Source organism: Nerophis ophidion, linkage group LG19 (assembly GCF_033978795.1).
Source record: "Nerophis ophidion isolate RoL-2023_Sa linkage group LG19, RoL_Noph_v1.0, whole genome shotgun sequence".
NCBI lineage: Eukaryota > Metazoa > Chordata > Actinopteri > Syngnathiformes > Syngnathidae > Nerophis > Nerophis ophidion.
In genome coordinates, this window is record NC_084629.1 from 38167090 (window position 1) to 38189807 (window position 22718).

A 22718-nucleotide genomic window follows, 5' to 3' on the forward strand; every position below is an offset into this window, starting at 1 on the left:
ATCCTTGATTGTGAATGACTTATCATTTCATGGAAGCTGTTTTTATACCCAATCATGGCACCCACCTGTTCCCAATTAGCCCGCACACCTGTGGGATGTTCCACATAAGTGTTTGATGAGCATTCCTCAACTTTCCGTAGTTATTGCCACCTTTCCCAACTTCTTTGTCACGTGTTGCTGGCATCAAATTCAAAAGTTAATGATTATTTGCAACAAAAACATTTTTTAATCAGTTTTAACATCAAATTTGTTGTCTTTGTAGCATATTCAACTGAATATGGGTTGAAAATTATTTGCAATTCATTTTATTCCGTTTATATTTACATCTAACACAATTTCCCAACTCATATGGAAACGGGGTTTGTACAAAGTAGTCTACAGTTTTAACGTATCTGTCGGTAGACTCGCTTTGGAAGTGCTAATATAAATATATTTATATATGTATATATATATATATATATATATATATATATGTACCATCATCTGGTACAATCCGCCATTCAGCAAAAACGTCTCAACCAACATCGGCCACAAGTTCCTCACTCTGATCGACAAAGGCAACACCCTAAGAAAAATATTCAACAAGAACAACATTCAATTGAGCTACAGCTGTATGAATAACATACAACAAATCATTTCAAACCACAACAAAGCAATTGCAAAAGGACTGCTTACCCCCAGACTAAACGACTCTGAAACCAATAAGGAATGTAACTGTCGCAAGAAACCTGATTGCCCTCTCAACGGGGGGTGCTTACAAACATCAGTCGTTTACCAAGCGAAGGTAACACGCAAGGACATGAACACATCCGACACGTACGTAGGATTAACCGAAGGAGCGTTTGAAACCAGATGGAATAATCACAAGGCCTCCTTTAGAAACCAGGCTCTGCGGAATTCTACAGAACTCAGCAAACACATTTGGAACCTCAAAGACAATAATGTTGAATATTCAACAACTTGGCAAATTCTTGCACACCTTACAACAGTGGTAATAAAAGATGCAACCTATGCTTGAAAGAGAAACTGTTTATTATACATCAATCAATCAATCGATGTTTATTTATATAGCCCCAAATCACAAATGTCTCAAAGGACTGCACAAATCATTACGACTACAACATCCTCGGAAGAACCAACTAAAGGGCAAGGAAAACTCACACCCAGTGGGCAGGGAGAATTCACATCCAGTGGGACGCCAGTGACAATGCTGACTATGAGAAACCTTGGAGAGGACCTCAGATGTGGGCAACCCCCCCAAGCAATGGATGTCGAGCGGGTCCAACATGATACTGTGAAAGTTCAATCCATAGTGGCTCCAACACAGCCGCGAGAGTTCAGTTCAAGCGGATCCAAGACAGCAGCGAGAGTCCCGTCCACAGGAAACCATCTCAAGCGGAGGCGGATCAGCAGCGTAGAGATGTCCCCAACCGATACAGGCGAGCGGTCCATCCTGGGTCTCGACTCTGGACAGCCAGTACTTCATCCATGGTCATCGGACCGGACCCCCTCCACAAGGGAGGGGGGGACATAGGAGAAAGTAAAGAAGCGGCAGATCAACTGGTCAAAAAAGGAGGTCTATTTAAAGGCTAGAGTATACAGATGAGTTTTAAGGTGAGACTTAAATGCTTCTACTGAGGTAGCATCTCGAACTGCTACCGGGAGGGCATTCCAGAGTACTGGAGCCCGAACGGAAAACGCTCTATAGCCCGCAGACTTTTTTGGGGCTCTAGGAATCACTAATAAGCCGGAGTCTTTTGAACGCAGATTTCTTGCCAGGACATACGGTACAATACAATCGGCAAGATACATCATCCAGACCTGTCATCCCTCAACAAGCGCAGTGAAATCATTTCAACATGCCGCCACAGACGGAAACGCCTCCTAGGTAACACATGAGCCAATCACCACGCCCCTACGCCTGCCTGTACCCACCCACTCTGTGCCCTATATAAACCATTGTATGTGAATGCTTCCATTAAAATCTCCTGATGATTGAGGGAACCCCTCATGAAACAGTTCTGTAGAAATGAATATATATACATATATATACAGTATACACACACATCGACATTGCAGCTTTTAATTAAGACTATTGCCTACATTGTTTCAGGTCCCCAGCTGGTCTTGCAGAGTCAGTCTGCAAACACAAGAGTCCCGAGGCGAGCCAGCGAGTCCGTGGCCACCATTATCGACCTCCCAAGCGCTTGCATCTCCACACTCTGGCCTGATTTCATCTTCCGTCGGTGTCAGCGGCGCAAAGATCAATCCACCTCCCAATTATCGGAGGGTGATATTTTGCCGTGTCATATTTGATTCCGCCTAATTTAGCACAAACGTTGGCGCGGGGGAAGGGTGCAAAATGTCAATGGGCGCACGGCGAGTGATGGGGAGGAAGAAGACAGATGGTATGAAGAGGAATATTACATTAGCGGCATCCCGGGAGATGAAAATAAGCGTGGGTGAACATTCCGATCCAATCAAGTGTGAGGAGCTGCATTGTTGGATTGCAGCTGCTCCTTTCTTACGCCAATGTTCCTCGCTGTGGGCGCAATATCACAACCATAATGAGCATTATTTTTAGTCATATCTGCTCCTTCTACAACCGTCTTACCACATATACACACTTATTTTTATATAAATATATATGTGTGTGTGTATATGTATGTATGTATATATATTAGGGGTGTAACAATACACAAACATTTCGGTTCGGTACATACCGCGGTTCAGGGGTCACGGTTCGGTTCATTTTCGGTACAGTAAGACAACAACGAAATATAAATTTTTTGGTTCTTTATTTAACAAATTTGCTAAATTTTCCAACAAAAATATTTTTCTTAGTGGAATAATCGGAAACTTGGATAGGTCAATAATTCATATTAACATTAATTTTGATTCAGTATTATGTTTTGAGCAATGACAGTTTGAAAGAAAAAACAACAACTTTGTTTTATTAGTCAACGTTGCAACTTTTTCTAAATTACATTTAGCCTTTAAGCTTTTTTATTTTACTTTGGCCCCCGGGGCACACTTTTGACACCCCTGCTTTAGATGATAAAAAATAAAATCTGATAAAACTATGGTTAAAAAGCAGAGCCTGACAACACATGCGCGTTTATCATAACTTTCTCTCTGTCTCTGGCCCTCCCTCACCAATGTTGGCGCGCGCACAATTTTTGTTTTGTTTTTAACCCCTTCTTAACCCTGAACGTACATTGAAAATACACGCACCCATAACTCAAAATGCCGGACATTTAAGGCATTTAAGAAACTCCACCCGGACAGCCCCGCAAATGTATACATACATACATACATATACATATATGTACGTGTGGGAAAAATCACAAGACTACTTCATCTCTACAGAACTGTTTCATGAGGGGTTCCCTCAATCATCAGGAGATTTTAATGGAAGCATTCACATACAATGGTTTATATAGGGCACAGAGTGGGTGGGTACAGGCAGGCGTAGGGTGTGGTGATTGGCTCATGTGTTACCTAGGAGGTGTTTCCGTCTGTGGCGGCATGTTGAAATGATTTCACTGCGCTTGTTGAGGGATGACAGGTCTGGATGATGTATAATAAACAGTTTCTCTTTTAAGCATAGGTTGCATCTTTTATTACCGCGGTTGTAAGGTCTGCTGGATGCAAGAGTTTGCCATGTTATTGAATATTCAACATTATTGTCTTTGAGGTTCCAAATGTGTTTGCTGAGTTCTGTAGAATTCCGCAAAGTCTGGTTTCTAAAGGAGGCCTTGTGATTATTCCATCTGGTTTTAAACGCTCCTTCGGTCAATCCTACGTACGTGTCGGATGTGTTAATGTCCTTGCGTGTTACCTTTGCTTGGTAAACGACTGATGTTTGTAAGTCATGTGTCATGTGTTACCTTTTAGGAAAGGTAACACATGAGCCAATCACCACGCCCCTACGCCTGCCTGTACCCATCCACTCTGTGCCCTATATAAACCATTGTATGTGAATGCTTCCATTAAAATCTCCTGATGATTGAGGGAACCCCTCATGAAACAGTTCTGTAGAGATGAAGTAGGCTTGTGATTTTTCCCACGCCTACATATTGCGCTCTACCACGGTATCGAGCACTATTCTCTGGATAATCCAATCAAGAGACATATATATATATGTATATAAAATACTACACGGTCTAGCTCCATCCTATCTTGCCGATTGTATTGTACCATATGTCCCGGCAAGAAATCTGCGTTCAAAGGACTCCGGCTTGTTAGTGATTCCCAAAGCCCAAAAAAAGTCTGCGGGCTATAGAGCGTTTTCCGTTCGGGCTCCAGTACCCTGGAATGCCCTCCCGGTAACAGTTCGAGATGCCACCTCAGTAGAAGCATTTAAGTCTCACCTTAAAACTCATTTGTATACTCTAGCCTTTAAATAGACTCCCTTTTTAGACCAGTTGATCTGCCGTTTATTTTCTTTTTCTTCTATGTCCCACTCTCCCTTGTGGAGGGGGTCCGGTCCGATCCGGTGGCCATGTACTGCTTGCCTGTGTATCGGCTGGGGACATCTCTGCGATGCTGATCCGCCTCCGCTTGGGATGGTTTCCTGCTGGCTCCGCTGTGAACGGGACTCTCGCTGCTGTGTTGGATCCGCTTTGGACTGGACTCTCGCGACTGTGTTGGATCCATTGTGGATTGAACTTTCACAGTATCATGTTAGACCCGCTCGACATCCATTGCTTTCCTCCTCTCCAAGGTTCTCATAGTCATCATTGTCACCGACGTCCCACTGGGTGTGAGTTTTCCTTGCCCTTATGTGGGCCTACCGAGGATGTCGTGGTGGTTTGTGCAGCCCTTTGAGACACTAGTGATTTAGGGCTATATAAGTAAACATTGATTGATTGATTGATATTTATATTTATATCAATAATAACTAAGATAACTAAGTTACCTAAAATTGGTGGTGAGTTCAAACCCCGGTTGAGTCATACCAAAGAAAAATGGGACCCATTACCTCCCTGCTTGTTTCCCGGTTGCGGCCGCCGCTGCTGCTCACTGCTGCCCTCTCATACATAAATCTACATACACACACACACATATATATATACACACACACACACACACACTAGGCGAAACCAAAGAGGGTGAGGTTGATGCAAAATTGATGCCCTCTTTTTGGAAATTATTCATCCAAGTGTCATGCAGAACACCTTGTGTTCTTTTGTGTGCGTGTGTGTTTGTGTGTGTGTCACTAGAACCCGAGTGGGGGCACGCGGTTGGGGGCACGCGGTCCCCCCCCCCCCCCCCCTGCACCCTGGGTGGGAAATCCTCTCTGAAAGGCAGCACCCCCGCCTGCCACATGTCCCTCTCCTCCAGACAGACCTCCACCCTGGTCACCACTCCTCATCCTCTTCACCGCCGGTGTCAGCTTGCTTCTTTCTCTCCACGCTGCTTCTGCTAGCAAGTATCATGACGACTGGCAAGATTGAGTCACGTGCCTCCACTTCAACAGCGTCTTCTCCCCGTCTGCCACGTTGTAGTTTTAATTGTGAGGATAATCATCGACTAATCGACTATGAAAATAACTGGTGGGATAATCGTTGACTATTCCACTATGAACATAACCGTTAGGATCATCGCTGACTATGAAAAGAACAGCTAGAATAATTGTTGACTAATTGACTATGAAAATAATCATTTACTAATCGACTATATAAAAAGTCGTTGGGATGATCGTTGACTATTAGATAGATAGATAGATAGATAGATAGATAGATAGATAGATAGATAGATAGATAGATAGATAGATAGATAGATGTCCACCCACACCCCGAGGTACTTGAATGAGTCCACGGTCTGTACCTCGACCACAATAGGTTGTTACCTCGGACTCCACCTCTCAAAGTCTATGACCAGCTCCTTGGTCTTTGACGGATTGAGTTACAAGAGGTTCCTGTGGCACCAATCGTTAGGATTAATCCACTATTAAAATTACCGTTAGAATAATCATTGACGAATCGACTATGAAATAGTTCTTAGGATAGTCGTTGACTAATCGACTATGGAAACAATCGTTAGGATTAATCCACTATGAAAATAATTTTTCGGATAAGCATTGACTAATCGACTATGGAAATAACCGTTAGGATAATCGCCGACTAATCGACTATGAAAACAATCGTTAGGATTAATTGACTATAAAAACAATCGTTAGGATTAATTGACTATAAAATAATATTTGGAATAATCATTGACGAATCGAGTATTAAAATAGTTGTTAGGTTAATCGTTGACTAATCGACTCTGGAAACAATCGTTAGGATTAATCCACTATGAATATAATCGTTGGAATAATCATTGACGAATCGTCTATGGAAATAGTTCTTAGAATAGTCGTTGACTAATCGACTATGGAAACAATCGTTAGGATTAATCCACTGTGAAAATAATTTTTCGGATAAGCATTGACTAATCGACTATGGAAATAACCGTTAGGATAATCGCCGACTAATCGACTATGAAAACAATCGTTAGGAATAATCGACTATAAAAATAATTGTTGGAATAATCATTGACGAATCGACTATGAAAAGAGTTGTTAAGATATTCGTTGACTAATCGACTCTGAAAACAATCGTTAGGATTAATCCCCTATTAAAATAATTGTTAGAATAATCATTGACGAATCGACTATGAAAATAGTTGTTAGGATAATCGTTGACTAATCGACCCTGAAAACCATCGTTAGGATTAATCCACTATGAAAATAATCGTTGGAATAATCATTGACGAATCGACTATGAAAATAGTTTTTCGGATAATCGTTGACTAATCGACAGTGGAAACTATCGTTAGGATTAATCCACTATGAAAATAATTGTTCGGATAAGCATTGACTAATCGACTTTGAAAACAACCGTTAGGATAATCGCCGACTAATCGACTATGAAAACAATCGTTAGGATTAATTGACTATAAAAACAATAGTTAGGATTAATCGACTATTAAAATAATTGTTAGAATAATCATTGACAAATCGAGTATTAAAATAGTTGTTAGGATAATCGTTGACTAATTGACTCTGGAAACAATCGTTAGGATTAATCTACTATTAAAATAATTGTTAGAATAATCATTGACGAATCGACTATGAAAATAGTTGTTAGGATAATCGTTGACTAATCGACCCTGAAATCAATCGTTAGGATTAATCCACTATGAATATAATCGTTGGAATAATCATTGACGAATCGTCTATGGAAATAGTTCTTAGAATAGTCGTTGACTAATCGACTATGGAAACAATCGTTAGGATTAATCCACTGTGAAAATAATTTTTCGGATAAGCATTGACTAATCGACTATGGAAATAACCGTTAGGATAATCGCCGACTAATCGACTATGAAAACAATCGTTAGGAATAATCGACTATAAAAATAATTGTTGGAATAATCATTGACGAATCGACTATGAAAATAGTTGTTAAGATATTCGTTGACTAATCGACTCTGAAAACAATCGTTAGGATTAATCCCCTATTAAAATAATTGTTAGAATAATCATTGACGAATCGACTATGAAAATAGTTGTTAGGATAATCGTTGACTAATCGACCCTGAAAACAATCGTTAGGATTAATCCACTATGAAAATAATCGTTGGAATAATCATTGACGAATCGACTATGAAAATAGTTTTTCGGATAATCGTTGACTAATCGACTGTGGAAACTATCGTTAGGATTAATCCACTATGAAAATATTGTTCGGATAAGCATTGACTAATCGACTTTGAAAACAACCGTTAGGATAATCGCCGACTAATCGACTATGAAAACAATCGTTAGGATTAATTGACTATAAAAACAATCGTTAGGATTAATCGACTATTAAAATAATTGTTAGAATAATCATTGACAAATCGAGTATTAAAATAGTTGTTAGGATAATCGTTGACTAATTGACTCTGGAAACAATCGTTAGGATTAATCCACTATTAAAATAATTGTTAGAATAATCATTGACGAATCGACTATGAAAATAGTTGTTAGGATAATCGTTGACTAATCGACCCTGAAAACAATCGTTAGGATTAATCCACTATGAATATAATCGTTGGAATAATCATTGACGAATCGACTATGGAAATAGTTCTTAGGATAGTCGTTGACTAATCGACTATGGAAACAATCGTTAGGATTAATCCACTATGAAAATAATTTTTCGGATAAGCATTGACTAATTGACTATGGAAATAACCGTTAGGATAATCGCCGACTAATCGACTATGAAAACAATCGTTAGGATTAATTGACTATAAAAACAATCGTTAGGAATAATCGACTATAAAAATAACTGTTGGAAAAATCATTGATGAATCGAGTATTAAAATAGTTGTTGGGATAATCGTTGACTAATTGACTCTGGAAACAATCGTTAGGATTAATCCACTATCAAAATAATTGTTAGAATAATCATTGACGAATCGACTATGAATATAGTTGTTAGGATAATCGTTGACTAATCAACCCTGAAAACAATCGTTAGGATTAATCCACTATGAAAATAATCGTTGGAATAATCATTGACGAATCGACTATGGAAAAAGTTGTTCGGATAGTCGTTGACTAATCGACTCTGGAAACTATCGTTAGGATTAATCCACTATGAAAATAATTGTTCGGATAAGCATTGACTAATCGCCTTTGAAAATAACCGTTAGGATAATCGCCGACTAATCGACTGTGAAAACAATCGTTAGGATTAATTGACTATTAAAACTACCGTTAGGATTAATCGACTATAAAAATAACTGTTGGAATAATCATTGACGAATCGAATATTAAAATAGTTGTTAAGGATAATCGTTGACGAATCGACTATGGAAATAGTTCTTAGGATAGTCGTTGACTAATCGACTATGGAAACAATCGTTAGGATTAATCCACTATGAAAATAATTTTTCGGATAAGCATTGACTAATTGACTATGGAAATAACCGTTAGGATAATCGCCGACTAATCGACTATGAAAACAATCGTTAGGATTAATTGACTATAAAAACAATCGTTAGGAATAATCGACTATAAAAATAACTGTTGGAAAAATCATTGATGAATCGAGTATTAAAATAGTTGTTAGGATAATCGTTGACTAATTGACTCTGGAAACAATCGTTAGGATTAATCCTCTATCAAAATAATTGTTAGAATAATCATTGACGAATCGACTATGAATATAGTTGTTAGGATAATCGTTGACTAATCAACCCTGAAAACAATCGTTAGGATTAATCCACTATGAAAATAATCGTTGGAATAATCATTGACGAATCGACTATGGAAAAAGTTGTTCGGATAGTCGTTGACTAATCGACTCTGGAAACTATCGTTAGGATTAATCCACTATGAAAATAATTGTTCGGATAAGCATTGACTAATCGCCTTTGAAAATAACCGTTAGGATAATCGCCGACTAATCGACTGTGAAAACAATCGTTAGGATTAATTGACTATGAAAACTACCGTTAGGATTAATCGACTATAAAAATAATTTATAGGATAATCGCTGACTAATCGACTTTGAAAATAACCGTTAGGATAATCGTCGACTAATCGACTATGAAAACAATCGTTAGGATTAATTGACTATGAAAACTATCGTTAGGATTAATCGACTATAAAAATAATTCATAGGATAATCGCTGACTAATCGACTTTGAAAATAACCGTTAGGATAATCGCAGACTAATCGACTATGAAAACAATCGTCAGGATTAATTGACTATAAAAATAATTTATAGGATAATCGCTGACTAATCGACTTTGAAAATAACCGTTAGGATAATCGCCGACTAATCGACTATGAAAACAATTGTCAGGATTAATTGACTATAAAAACAATCGTTAGGATTAATCGACTATAAAAATAATTTATAGGATAATCGCTGACTAATCGACTTTGAAAATAACCGTTAGGATAATCGCCGACTAATCGACTATGAAAACAATTGTCAGGATTAATTGACTATAAAAACAATCGTTAGGATTAATCGACTATAAAAATAATTTATAGGATAATCGCTGACTAATCGACTTTGAAAATAACTGTTAGGATAATCGTCGACCAATCGACTATGAAAACAATCGTTAGGATTAATTGACTATAAAAACAATCGTTAGGATTAATCGACTATAAAAAATAATGTATAGGATAATCACTGACTAATCGACTATGAAAATAACAGCTAGTATAATTGTTGACTAATCGACTATGAAAACACTCGTTAGGATTAATCGACTATAAAGATAATTGTTAGGATAATCGCTGACTAATCGACTATGAAAATATAAGCTAGGATAATTGTTGACTAATCGACTATGACAACAGTCATTGACTAATCGACTATAAAAATAACCGTAAGGAAAAGAATTGGCTAACTGACTATGAAAACAATTGCTATGGTCAATCGTCGATTAATCGAATACAAAAAAATAATCGTTAGGATAATCGTTGAATAATCGACTATGAAGATAATGGTTAGTCTTTACGAGTGAGGACTTCCTGATAAAAACGAGTATTTTAATGCACTTTGGCAGACATGTTCCAGTTCTAGGCCGACTGGATTCCAGCAAGCATGAATCTTTTATTCTCCTCCAGCTTGGGAACTCTTCCTTGCAGAGCGCTTTAATGCCTTTGCTGTGTAAGCTGCATCTTTATTCATGAGCACGCTGGCATTAAGACTCCGCTCTTCTTACCCTGCCTGGCTGCTGTGATGTTCAAGTGGAGCTCACACGCAGGATGGTGGGGGGGATCTTTGGCCAAAAGACCCCCGAGTGTTTGGTTTTGCCTTTGTCTCGCGTCTTTGAGAGACATACAGTCCTGGTCAAGAGTTTACAAACAGCTCCGTTTTTGTTCCATCTGACACCACGTGGACGAAGATAAGACCTTCTGGAGGAAACTTCTGTGGTCAGACGGAACCAAAATGGAGCCGTTTGGCCACAATACCCAGCAATGTGTTTGGAGCAGAAAAGGTCAGGCCTTTAATCCCAGGAACACCATGCCTACCGTCAAACATGACGGTGGTAGTATTATGCTCTAGGCTTGTTTTGCTGCCAATGGAACTGCTGCTTTAAATGGGACAATAAAAAAACGAGGATTACCTCCAAATTCTTCGGGACAAGCTAAAATTATCAACCCAAGGGTAGGGTCTTGGGCGCAGTTGGGTGTTCCAACAGGACAATGACCACAAACACATGTCGAAAATGGTAAACAAATGGCTAAATCAGGCTACAATGAAGCTTTGGCCTTCCCAAAGTCCTGACTGGACTGTCAGAATAATTGTATCTACGTTATCACCAAACTTTGTGTTTCAAAGCAGACAAAACAGTTCGAGATGCTACCTCAGTAGAAGCATTTAAGTCTCACCTTAAAACTCATCTGTATACTCTAGCCTTTAAATAGACCTCCTTTTTAGACCAGTTGATCTGCCGCTTCTTTTCTTTTTCTCCTATGTCCCCCCCCTCCCTTGTGGAGGGGGTCCGGTCCGATGACCATGGATGAAGTACTGGCTGTCCAGAGTCGAGACCCAGGATGGACCGCTCGCCTGTGTATCGGTTGGGGACATCTCTACACTGCTGATCCGCCTCCGCTTGAGATGGTTTCCTGTGGACGGGACTCTCGCTGCTGTCTTGGATCCGCTTTGAACTGAACTCTCGCGGCTGTGTTGGAGCCACTATGGATTGAACTTTCACAGTATCATGTTAGACCCGCTCGACATCCATTGCTTTCGGTCCCCTAGGGGGGGTGGGGGGGGTTGCCCACTTCTGAGGTCCTCTCCAAGGTTTCTCATAGTCAGCATTGTCACTGGCGTCCCACTGGATGTGAATTCTCCCTGCCCACTGGGTGTGAGTTTTCCTTGCCCTTTTGGGGGTTCTTCCGAGGATGTCGTAGTCGTAATGGTTTGTACAGTCCTTTGAGACATTTGTGATTTAGGGCTATAAAAATAAACATTGATTGATTGATTGATTGACAAAAGCAGTCTTTGATCTTACCAATCAAAAAGGCTTGTAAAACTCCACCGTGTAGGATGGGAAGCGACATGAATGTGTCGGTTTCTTTTATGTATTGCAATCCACAGGAAGATTTTGTCTTGACCAGAGATCTTTAAAAGCGGAGAAGAAAGAGGATCTGACTCCCCTCCAGGCACTTTTTCTTGGAAGTGTTTTAGGACCAAAGGCAGGGGCTGTTTACGACCCCCGGTCCCTTTCGAAACGGCCGTTGCCATGTAATCGAGGAAAATCCAAATAGAAGAGAAGGCGTACAATCTTTCGTCAGAGCGTGATTGATTGACAAAATGAGTCTTTGATCTTACCAATCAAAAAGGCTTGTAAAAGTCCACTGTGTAGGATGGGAAGCGACATGAATGTGTCCGTTTCTTTTATGTATTGCAATCCACAGGAAGATTTTGTCTCGACCAGAGATCTATAAAAGCGGAGAAGAAAGAGGATCTGACTCCCCTCCAGGCACTTTTTCTTTGAAGTGTTTTAGGACCAAAGGCAGGGGCTGTTTACGACCCCCGGGCCCTTTCGAAACCGCCGTTGCCATGTAATCGAGGAAAATCCAAATAGAAGCGAAGGCGTACAATCTTTCGTCAGAGCGTGGTGTTAGACTGTACGAGAGTACAGCCCAGACATTTCTCCTCAATTGAGCCAAACTTTATTCTGTTTCTGTTTGATTCCTTCCTTATGTATCTCTTTAGTTTGAACCTGACATGGACAATGCTGAGGAAAAAAGTCCATGTCAGAAGAGCAACACATTTAGCCAAAAACTGCACCAATTTTGTGGTCAAAAATTCAAGCAAATATTAACATTGCTGTATGTATACTTTTGATAATAAATTCATAAAGGAAGCAAACTTCATGAATGTTTTTTTTTGTGACAAATAAGTGCGTGCTCCTATCACTACATCACAAAAAAATAAGAGTTGTAGAAATGATTGGGAACTCAAGACAGCATTATGTTCTTTACAAGTGTACGTAAACTTTAGACCGCGACTGTGCATCTGTGGTGGATGAAAGATGCATCAATGGCCTAGAATCTTCCGAGTCACAATGAAACATTTACACTCTGCCTTCATATATATATATATATATATATATCAATCCGTCCATTTTCTACCGTATATATATGCAGGGCTCTTCTTGCCAGCGTGTCTTTAAATCGGTGCCAGGGTCTTCCTCTGCCAAGCTGCAGGAACTGGATCCGTCACATGCACGGCAATATCAGGGGATTAGTGGACTAATCCCGCCGCTAATAAAGCTACTGTGCCCACGTGCTGGACTTTTTTTTTTAATGGCAGTCTAACGTACATGAAATATACATATATAGATACATACATTTATAGCTAAATATACATTATATATATATTAGTCAGGCAGCGATTGTGCAAGTTCTAACTATGATGCTTGCAGTTTATCAAAGCAACAAACAAACAGTCGGAAAATCCCCGTTACTGAGGTGGCTAACCATGATGCGTGCAGTTTATCAAAGCAACAAACAAACAATCGGAAAATTCCCGTTACTGAGGTGGCTAACCATGATGCGTGCAGTTTATCAAAGCAACAAACAAACAATCGGAAAATCCCCGTTACTGAGGTGGCTAACCATGATGCGTGCAGTTTATCAAAGCAACAAACAAACAAACGGAAAATTCCCGTTACTGAGGTGGCTAACCATGATGCGTGCAGTTTATCAAAGCAAAAAACAAACAGTCGGAAAATCCCCGTTACTGAGGTGGCTAACCATGATGCGTGCAGTTTATCAAAGCAACAAACAAACAATCGGAAAATCCCCGTTACTGAGGTGGCTAACCATGATGCGTGCAGTTTATCAAAGCAACAAACAAACAGTCGGAAAATCCCCGTTACTGAGGTGGCTAACCATGATGCGTGCAGTTTATCAAAGCAACAAACAAACAGTCGGAAAATCCCCGTTACTGAGGTGGCTAACCATGATGCGTGCAGTTTATCAAAGCAACAAACAAACAATCGGAAAATTCCCGTTACTGAGGTGGCTAACCATGATGCGTGCAGTTTATCAAAGCAACAAACAAACAATCGGAAGATTCCCGTTACTGAGGTGGCTAACCATGATGCGTGCAGTTTATCAAAGCAACAAACAAACAATCGGAAAATCCCCGTTACTGAGGTGGCTAACCATGATGCGTGCAGTTTATCAAAGCAACAAACAAACAATCGGAAAATCCCCGTTACTGAGGTGGCTAACCATGATGCGTGCAGTTTATCAAAGCAACAAACAATCGGAAAATCCCCGTTACTGAGGTGGCTAACCATGATGCGTGCAGTTTATCAAAGCAACAAACAAACAATCGGAAAATCCCCGTTACTGAGGTGGCTAACCATGATGCGTGCAGTTTATCAAAGCAACAAACAAACAATCGGAAAATCCCCGTTACTGAGGTGGCTAACCATGATGCGTGCAGTTTATCAAAGCAACAAACAAACAATCGGAAAATCCCCGTTACTGAGGTGGCTAACCATGATGCGTGCAGTTTTTCAAAGCAACAAACAAACAATCGGAAAATCCCCGTTACTGAGGTGGCTAACCATGATGCGTGCAGTTTATCAAAGCAACAAACAAACAATCGGAAAATTCCTGTCGTATCAATTCCTAGATATGGTCGTAACTATACTAAATGCACTGGGCATAATAAACACAACATTATTAATATTGCGACTACGGATAATTTGATCAAAAACTCCCTAAAACAGCCCACTACCTGTAATATAGGTTTTTTAAACATAAGATCATCGTCTCCCAAAACGTTGTTAGTTAATGATATTATCAGAGACAACAATCTTAACGTCATTGGTCTCAGTGAAACCTGGCTTAAACCAAACGACTTTTTTGCGCTAAATGAGGCATGTCCTCCTAACTTTACACATGCGCATATTGCCCGTCCGCTTAAAAGGGGTGGGGGGGTCGCACAAATATACAACGAAAACTTTAATCTTAGTCCTAACATAAATAATAAATATAAATCGTTTGAGGTGCTTACTATGAGGTCTGTCACACCGCTGCCTCTACACCTGGTTGTTATCTACCGCCCCCCAGGGCCCTATTCGTACCTTATCAAGGAATTCTCAGAGTTCGTTGCTGATCTAGTGACACACGCCGATAATATAATCATAATGGGGGACTTTAATATCCATATGAATACCCCATCGGACCCCCCGTGCGTGGCGCTCCAGACTATAATTGATAGCTGTGGTCTTTCACAAATAATAAATGAACCCACGCATCGCAACGGTAATACGATAGACCTAGTGCTTGTCAGGGGTATCACCGTTTCCAAAGTTACGATACTCCCGTATACTAAAGTATTGTCCGATCATTACCTTATAAAATTCGAGGTTCAGATGCATGTTCGTCAAACTAATAATAATAATAACTGCTATAGCAGCCGCAACATTAATGCTGCCACAACGACAACTCTTGCGGACCTACTGCCCTCGGTAATGGCACCATTCCCAAAGTATGTGGGCTCTATTGATAACCTCACTAACAACTTTAGCGACGCCCTGCGCGAAACCATTGATAACATAGCACCGCTAAAGTTAAAAAAGGCTCCAAAAAAGCGCACCCCGTGGTTTACAGAAGAAACTAGAGCTCAGAAATTATTATGTAGAAAGCTGGAACGCAAATGGCGCACGACTAAACTTGAGGTGCACCATCAAGCATGGAGTGATGGTTTAATAACTTATAAACGCATGCTTACCTTAGCTAAAGCTAAATATTACTCAAATCTCATCCACCGTAATAAAAACGATCCTAAATTTTTGTTTAGTATGGTAGCATCGCTAACCCAACAAGGGACCCCTTCCAGTAGCTCAACCCACTCAGCTGATGACTTTATGCAATTCTTTAGTAAGAAAATTGAAGTCCGCTTGGGATGGTTTCCTGCTGGCTCTGCTGTGAACGGGACTCTCGCTGCTGTGTTGGATCCGCTTTGGACTGGACTCTCGCGACTGTGTTGGATCCATTGTGGATTGAACTTTCACAGTATCATGTTAGACCCACTCGACATCCATTGCTTTCCTCCTCTCCAAGGTTCTCATAGTCATCATTGTCATAGTCATCATTGTCACCGACGTCCCACTGGGTGTGAGTTTTCCTTGCCCTTATGTGGGCCTACCGAGGATGTCGTGGTGGTTTGTGCAGCCCTTTGAGACACTAGTGATTTAGGGCTATATAAGTAAACATTGATTGATTGATTGAAAATGATGACAGAGGTCTGTAATTTTCATCATAGGTACACTTCAACTGTGAGAGACAGAATGTGAAAAAAAAAATCCAGGAATTTTAAATAATTTATTTGTAAATTACGGTGGAAAATAAGTATTTGGTCAAGCATTCAAAGCTCTCACTGATGGAAGGAGGTTTTGGCTCCAAATCTCACGATACATGGCCCCATTCATTCTTTCCTTAACACGGATCAATCGTCCTGTCCCCTTAGCAGAAAAACAGCCCCAAAGCATGATGTTTCCACCCCCATGCTTCACAGTAGGTGTGGTGTTCTTGGGATGCAACTCAGTATTCTTCGAGTTGAGTTTATACCAAAAAGTTCTATTTTGGTTTCATCTGACCACATGACATTCTCCCAATCCTCTGCTGTATCATCCATGTATCCATTTTGGTATCAACTCAACTGGTCGTGTTTGGAGGAAGAAGAATACTGAGTTGCATCCCAAGAACACCACACCTACTTTGAAGCATGGTGGTGGAAACATCATGCTTTGGGGCTGTTTTTCTGCTTAGGGGACAGGACGATTGATCCGTGTTAAGGAAAGAATGAATGGGGCCATGTATCGTGAGATTTGGAGCCAAAACCTCCTTCCATCAGTAAGAGCTTTGAATGCTTGACCAAATACTTATTTTCCAACATCATTTACAAATAAATTCTTTAAAATTCCTACAATGTGAATTCCTGGATTTTTTTTCCACATTCTGTCTCTCACAGCTGAAGTGTACCTATGATGAAAATGACAGACCTCTGTCATCATTTTAAGTGGGAGAACTTGCTCAATCGCTGGCTGACTAAATACTTTTTTGCCCCACTGTGTATATATATATATATATATATATATATATATATATATATATATATATATTACAAAGTAAACACCCTTGGGCAAATAACCGGCATGTCCTAATATCCGCCCAGCTGATTGTAGCAGAGATAGACACCAGCGCCCAACCCGCGACCCCAAAGGGAATACGCGGCAGAAAATGGATGGATGGACTATCGTCGTATTTTATTCACCTTTCTTTAAAGTATATTTAACTATAGCAGTATTTTATTCATCTTTAAAATATATTTGAATATTGTAGTATTTTATTCACTTTTCTCTAAAGTATATTTGAGTATTGTAGTTTTTTATTCACCTTTCTTGAAAGTGTATTTGACCATTGTAGTATTTTATTCACCTTTCTTGAAAGTGTATTTGACTATTGTAGTATTTTATTCACCTTCTTAAAAGTATTTGACTATTGTAGTATTTTATTCACCTTTCTTGAAAGTGTATTTGACTATTGTAGTATTTTATTCACCTTTCTTCAAAGTATATTTGACTATTGCAGTATTTTCTTCACCTTTCTTGAAATTGTATTTGACTATTGTATTTTTTTTTTAATCACCTCTCTTTAAAGTGTATTTGACTGTTGTAGTATTTTATTCACCTTTTTTTAAAGTGTATTTGACTATTGTAGTATTTTATTGACCTTTCTTTAAAGTACAAAGTCTATTGTAGTATTTTATTCACCTTCTTTAAAGTGTATTTGACTATTGTAGTATTTCATTCACGTTTTTTTAAGTGTATTTAACTATTGTAGTATTTTATTGACCTTTCTTTAAAGTACAAAGTCTATTGTAGTATTTTATTCACCTTCTTTAAACTGTATTTGACTAGTGTAGTATTTTATTCACCTTTCTTTAAAGTGTATTTGACTATTGTAGTATTTTATTCACCTTTTTTAAAGTGTATTTGACTATTGTAGTATTTTATTCACGTTTTTTAAGTGTATTTAACTATTGTAGTATTTTATTGACCTTTCTTTAAAGTACAAAGTCTATTGTAGTATTTTATTCACCTTTTTTTAAAGTGTATTTGGCTATTGTATTTTATTCACCTTTCTATAAAGTGTATTTGACTATTGTAGTATTTTATTCACCTTTCTTAAAAGTGTATTTGACTATTGTAGTATTTTATTCACCTTTCTTTAAAGTATATTTGACTATTATAGTATTTTATTCACCTTTCTTGAGAGTATATTTGACTATTGTAGTATTTTATTCACCTTTCTTAAGAGTATATTTGACTATTGTAGTATTTTATTCACCTCTCTTTAAAGTGTATTTGACTATTGTAGTATTTTATTCACCTTTCTTGAAAGTGTATTTGACTATTGTAGTATTTTATTCATTTTCAAAGTGTATTTGACTATTGTAGTATTTTATTCATTTTCAAAGTGTATTTGACTATTGTAGTATTTTATTCATTTTCAAAGTATATTTGACTATTGTAGTATTTTATTCATTTTCAAAGTATATTTGACTATTGTAGTATTTTATTCACCTTTCTTCAAAGTATATTTGACTATTGTAGTATTTTATTCACCTCTCTTTAAAGTGTATTTGACTATTGTAGTATTTTATTCACCTTTCTTAAGAGTATACTTGACTATTGTAGTACTTCAGGTCTGAGGTGGCATGACTTTGCCCCGCTGGCGTTCTTCCAGGCGTGCTGAAGAAGACGAGCGTGCTATCAATGTTCGGCAGGACGTCATGGTCCACGTTGGCTCGGGGCTGACAGTAAGCGATACGGCCCGGATAGCGACGATCCGCTAACAAGAGCGGGATCGGATCACGGCGGCGGCGAGACCGAGACCGAGACCGAGGTCTGCCTCCGGTTACGGACGGAGGTGAGGACTCACCGTCCTTGCGGCAGTAGGCGATCTCCACCTTGCGCTCCTCCGAGCCCTGCAGGGCCTGGGCCACCTGCTCCATGGCCTCCTGCTCCGTGTGGCGGCCGTGCAGGAAGTCGCAGGTGCAGGGCTTCTGCATGATGTCGGGTCTGGAGAAGCCCGTCATCTCGCAGAAGCCGTCGTTGCAGTAAATGATGGCGCAGTTCTCCACCCTGGCGTTGGCGATCACAAACTTGCGGTCTGCGGCGGCAAAGAAACAGAATCAACGCTTCAATGCTGACGTGCAAATGGTGGCAATTGTGCGACTTTTTGTCCCATTCAGTCCAATAGGAACTTTCTGGAAAATAGGGATTTTTGGGGGGGAAAATTCCACCAAATAAAAATGTGAATGTTCTGAATGAGTTAAAACAGTTGGTGTTGGATTTTTTCAAATCAGTAGAGAAATGTTGAAGTAGGAACATTTTTAATTGAGAAATGAAATTACGGAATTCCTGGGATTTCAGGAATTTTTTTAAGAAAAAAAAAAAAATTGGCCTAATTTGACGGTGGAGAAGTTGAAGTGGGTTGAAAAATGTTGAGGAGTAGTCGATAAAAAAAAAAGGGGTGTGAAATCCCTGGGATTTTTTTTAACCGGGAAAAATGTTAATTTTATTTTATGTGGAATGTGTGGAAGTTGGAATGGTTCGAATAGGTTGAAAAATGTGGGGAAATTACGGAATTCCTGGAATTTCGGGAATTTTTCCAGTTTAAAAAAAACAAAAAATATATATTTTTTGTCCTAATTTGACGCTGGAAAAGTTGAAGTGGGTTGAAAAATGTGGAAGGAGTAGTCGACAAAATAAAAAGGGTGTGAAATCCCTGGGATTTTTTTTTAACCTGGAAAAATGTTAGTTTGAATTTCCAGAATGTGTGGAATTTGTTGATGTTGGAATGGCTTTAATAGGTGGAAAAATATGGGAATTGTGCGACTTGGAAAAATGTCCAATTCATTTCAAAGGGAACTTCTTGCAAATGTGGGAATTTCGGGAAAAGAGGGAAGTTTTTTGGAAAATCCCAAAAAATAAAAATGTGAATGTTCTGAATGAGTTGAAATGGTTGGTGTTGGATTTTTTCAAATCGGTCGAGAAATGTTGAAGTAGTAACATTTTTAATTGAGAAATGAAATAACGGAATTCCTGGAATTTCGGGAATTTTTCCAGTTAAAGAAAAAAAAAATGTTTTGTCTTAATTTTAACGGATGAAAAGTTGAAGTGGGTTGAAAAATGTTGAAGGAGTAGTCGACAAAAAAAAGAAAAAGAGTGTGAAATCCCTGGGATTTTTTTTTAACCAGGAAAAATGTTAGTTTGAATTTACGGGATGTGTGGAATGTGTGGAAGTTGGAATGGTTCGAATAGGTTGAAAAATTTGGGAAAATTACGGAATTCCAGGAATTTTTCCAGTTAAAGAAAAAAAAATACAATTTTTTGTCTTAATTTTAACGGATGAAAAGTTGAAGTGGGTTGAAAAATGTTGAAGGAGTAGTCGACAAAAAAAAAAAGGGTGTGAAATCCCTGGGATTTTTTTTAACCAGGAAAAATGTTAGTTTGAATTTACGGGATGTGTGGAATGTGTGGAACTTTGAATGGTTCGAATAGGCTGAAAAATGTGGGAATTCTACAACTTGGAAAAATGTCCAATTCATTTCAAAGGAACTTCCTGGAAATTTGGGAAAAGAAGGAATAAAAAAAAAAAAATGTGAATGTTCTGAATGAGTTAAAACTGTTGGTGTTGGATTTTTTCCAAATCGGTCGAGAAATGTTGAAGTAGGAACATTTTTAATTGAGAAATGGAATTACGGAATTCCTGGAATTTCGAGAAAAACGTGAATTATTCCAGTTAAGAAAAACAACTTTATTTTTTGTCCCAATTTTAAGGTGGAAAGGTTGAAATGGGTTGAAAAATGTGGAAGGAGTAGTTGACAGAAGAAAAAAAGGGTGAAAAAAGGGTTTGAAATTCCTGGAATTTTTTGGGAAATTGGAAAAATGTTAGTTTGAATTTACGGGATGTGTGGAATGTGTGGAAGTTGGAATGGTTTGATTAGGTTGAAAAATGTGGGAATTGTACAACTTGGAAAAATGTCCAATTCATTTCAATAGGAACTTCCAGGAAATGTTGGAATTTTGGGAAAGAGGGATTTTTGAGGGGAAAATTCACAAAAATAAAAAAGTGAATGTTCTGAATGACTTAAAACGGTTGGTGTTGGATTTTTTTCAAATCGGTCGAGAAATGTTGAAGTAGGAACATTTTTAATTGAGAAATGGAATTACGGAATTCCTGGAATTTCGAGAAAAACGTGAATTATCCCAGTAAAAAAAAAAAAAAAAAAGGTTTTTGTCCTAGTTTTAAGGTGGAAAGGTTGAAATGGGTTGAAAAATGTGGAAGGAGTAGTTGACAGAAGAAAAAGGGTGAAAAAAGGTTTGAAATTCCTGGAATTTTTTGGAACTTGGAAAAATGTTAGTTTGAATTTACGGGATGTGTGGAATGTGTGGAAGTTGGAATGGCTTTAAAATGTGGAAAAATATGGGAATTGTGCGATTTGGAAAAATGCCCCATTCATTTCAAAAGGAACTTCCTAGAAATGTGGGAATTTCGGCAAAAGAGGGAAGTTTTTTGGAAAATCCCGAAAAATAAAAATGTGAATGTTCTGAATGAGTTAAAACGGTTGGTGTTGGATTTTTTCAAATCGGTCGAGAAATGTTGAAGTAGTAACATTTTTAATTGAGAAATGAAATTACGGAATTCCTGAAATTTATGGAATTTCAGGAATTTTTCCAGTTAAAGGAAAAAAAAACAAAACATGTTTTGTCCTAATTTAACGGTGGAGAAGCTGAAGTGGGTTGAAAAATGTTGAAGGAGTAGTCGACCAAAAAAAAAAAAAAAGGGTGTGAAATCCCTGGAATTTCTTTAACCAGGAAAAATGTTAGTTTGAATTTCCAGGATGTGTGGAATGTGTGGAAGTTGGAATGGTTCAAATAGGTTGAAAAATTTGGGAAAATTACGGAATTCCTTGAATTTCGGGAATTTTTCCAGTTTAAAAAAAAACAACAACAAAAGTATATTTTTGTACTAATTTGACGCTGGAAAAGTTGAAGTGGGTTGAAAAATGTTGAAGGAGTAGTCGAGAAAATAAAAAGGTAGTGAAATCCCTGGAAGTTTCTTGAACTTGGAAAAATGTTAGTTTGAATTTAAGGGATGTGTGGTGTGTTTTGATGTTGGAATGGCTTTAATAGGTGGAAAAATATGGGAATTGTGCGACTTGGAAAAATGTCCCATTCATTTCAAAAGGAACTTCCTGGAAATGTGGGAATTTCGGGAAAAGAGGGAAGTTTTGGGGAAAATCACGAAAAATAAAAATGTGAATGTTCTGAATTAGTTGAAATGGTTGGTGTTGGATTTTTTCAAATCGGTCGAGAAATGTTGAAGTAGGAACATTTTTAATTGAGAAATGGAATTACGGAATTCCTGGAATTTCTGGAATTTTTCCAGTTAAATATTTTTTTTATTTTTTTTTCGTATTTTGACGTGGAAAGGTTGAAGTGGGTTGAAAAATGTGGAAGGAGTAGTCAACGGGAAAAAAAAGGGTTTGAAATTCCTGGAATTTTTTTTAATCTGGAAAAATGTTCGTTTGAATTTCCAGGATGAGTGGAATGTGTTGATGTTGGAATTGTTTGAATAGTTGGACAAATATGGGAATTGTACAACTTA

At 38.5% G+C, this 22718-nt stretch overlaps 1 protein-coding gene across 1 annotated transcript in view; it reads right to left on the reverse strand.

Moving 5' to 3' along the window:
• Positions 1-22718, reverse strand: part of LOC133538362 (potassium voltage-gated channel subfamily H member 7-like) — a 149554-nt gene that overhangs the window by 118580 nt on the left and 8256 nt on the right. The window contains exon 2 of the mRNA XM_061879939.1: positions 18984-19214. Coding sequence (XP_061735923.1) covers positions 18984-19214 — 231 coding nt within the window. The remainder of the gene's footprint in view (positions 1-18983; positions 19215-22718) is intronic.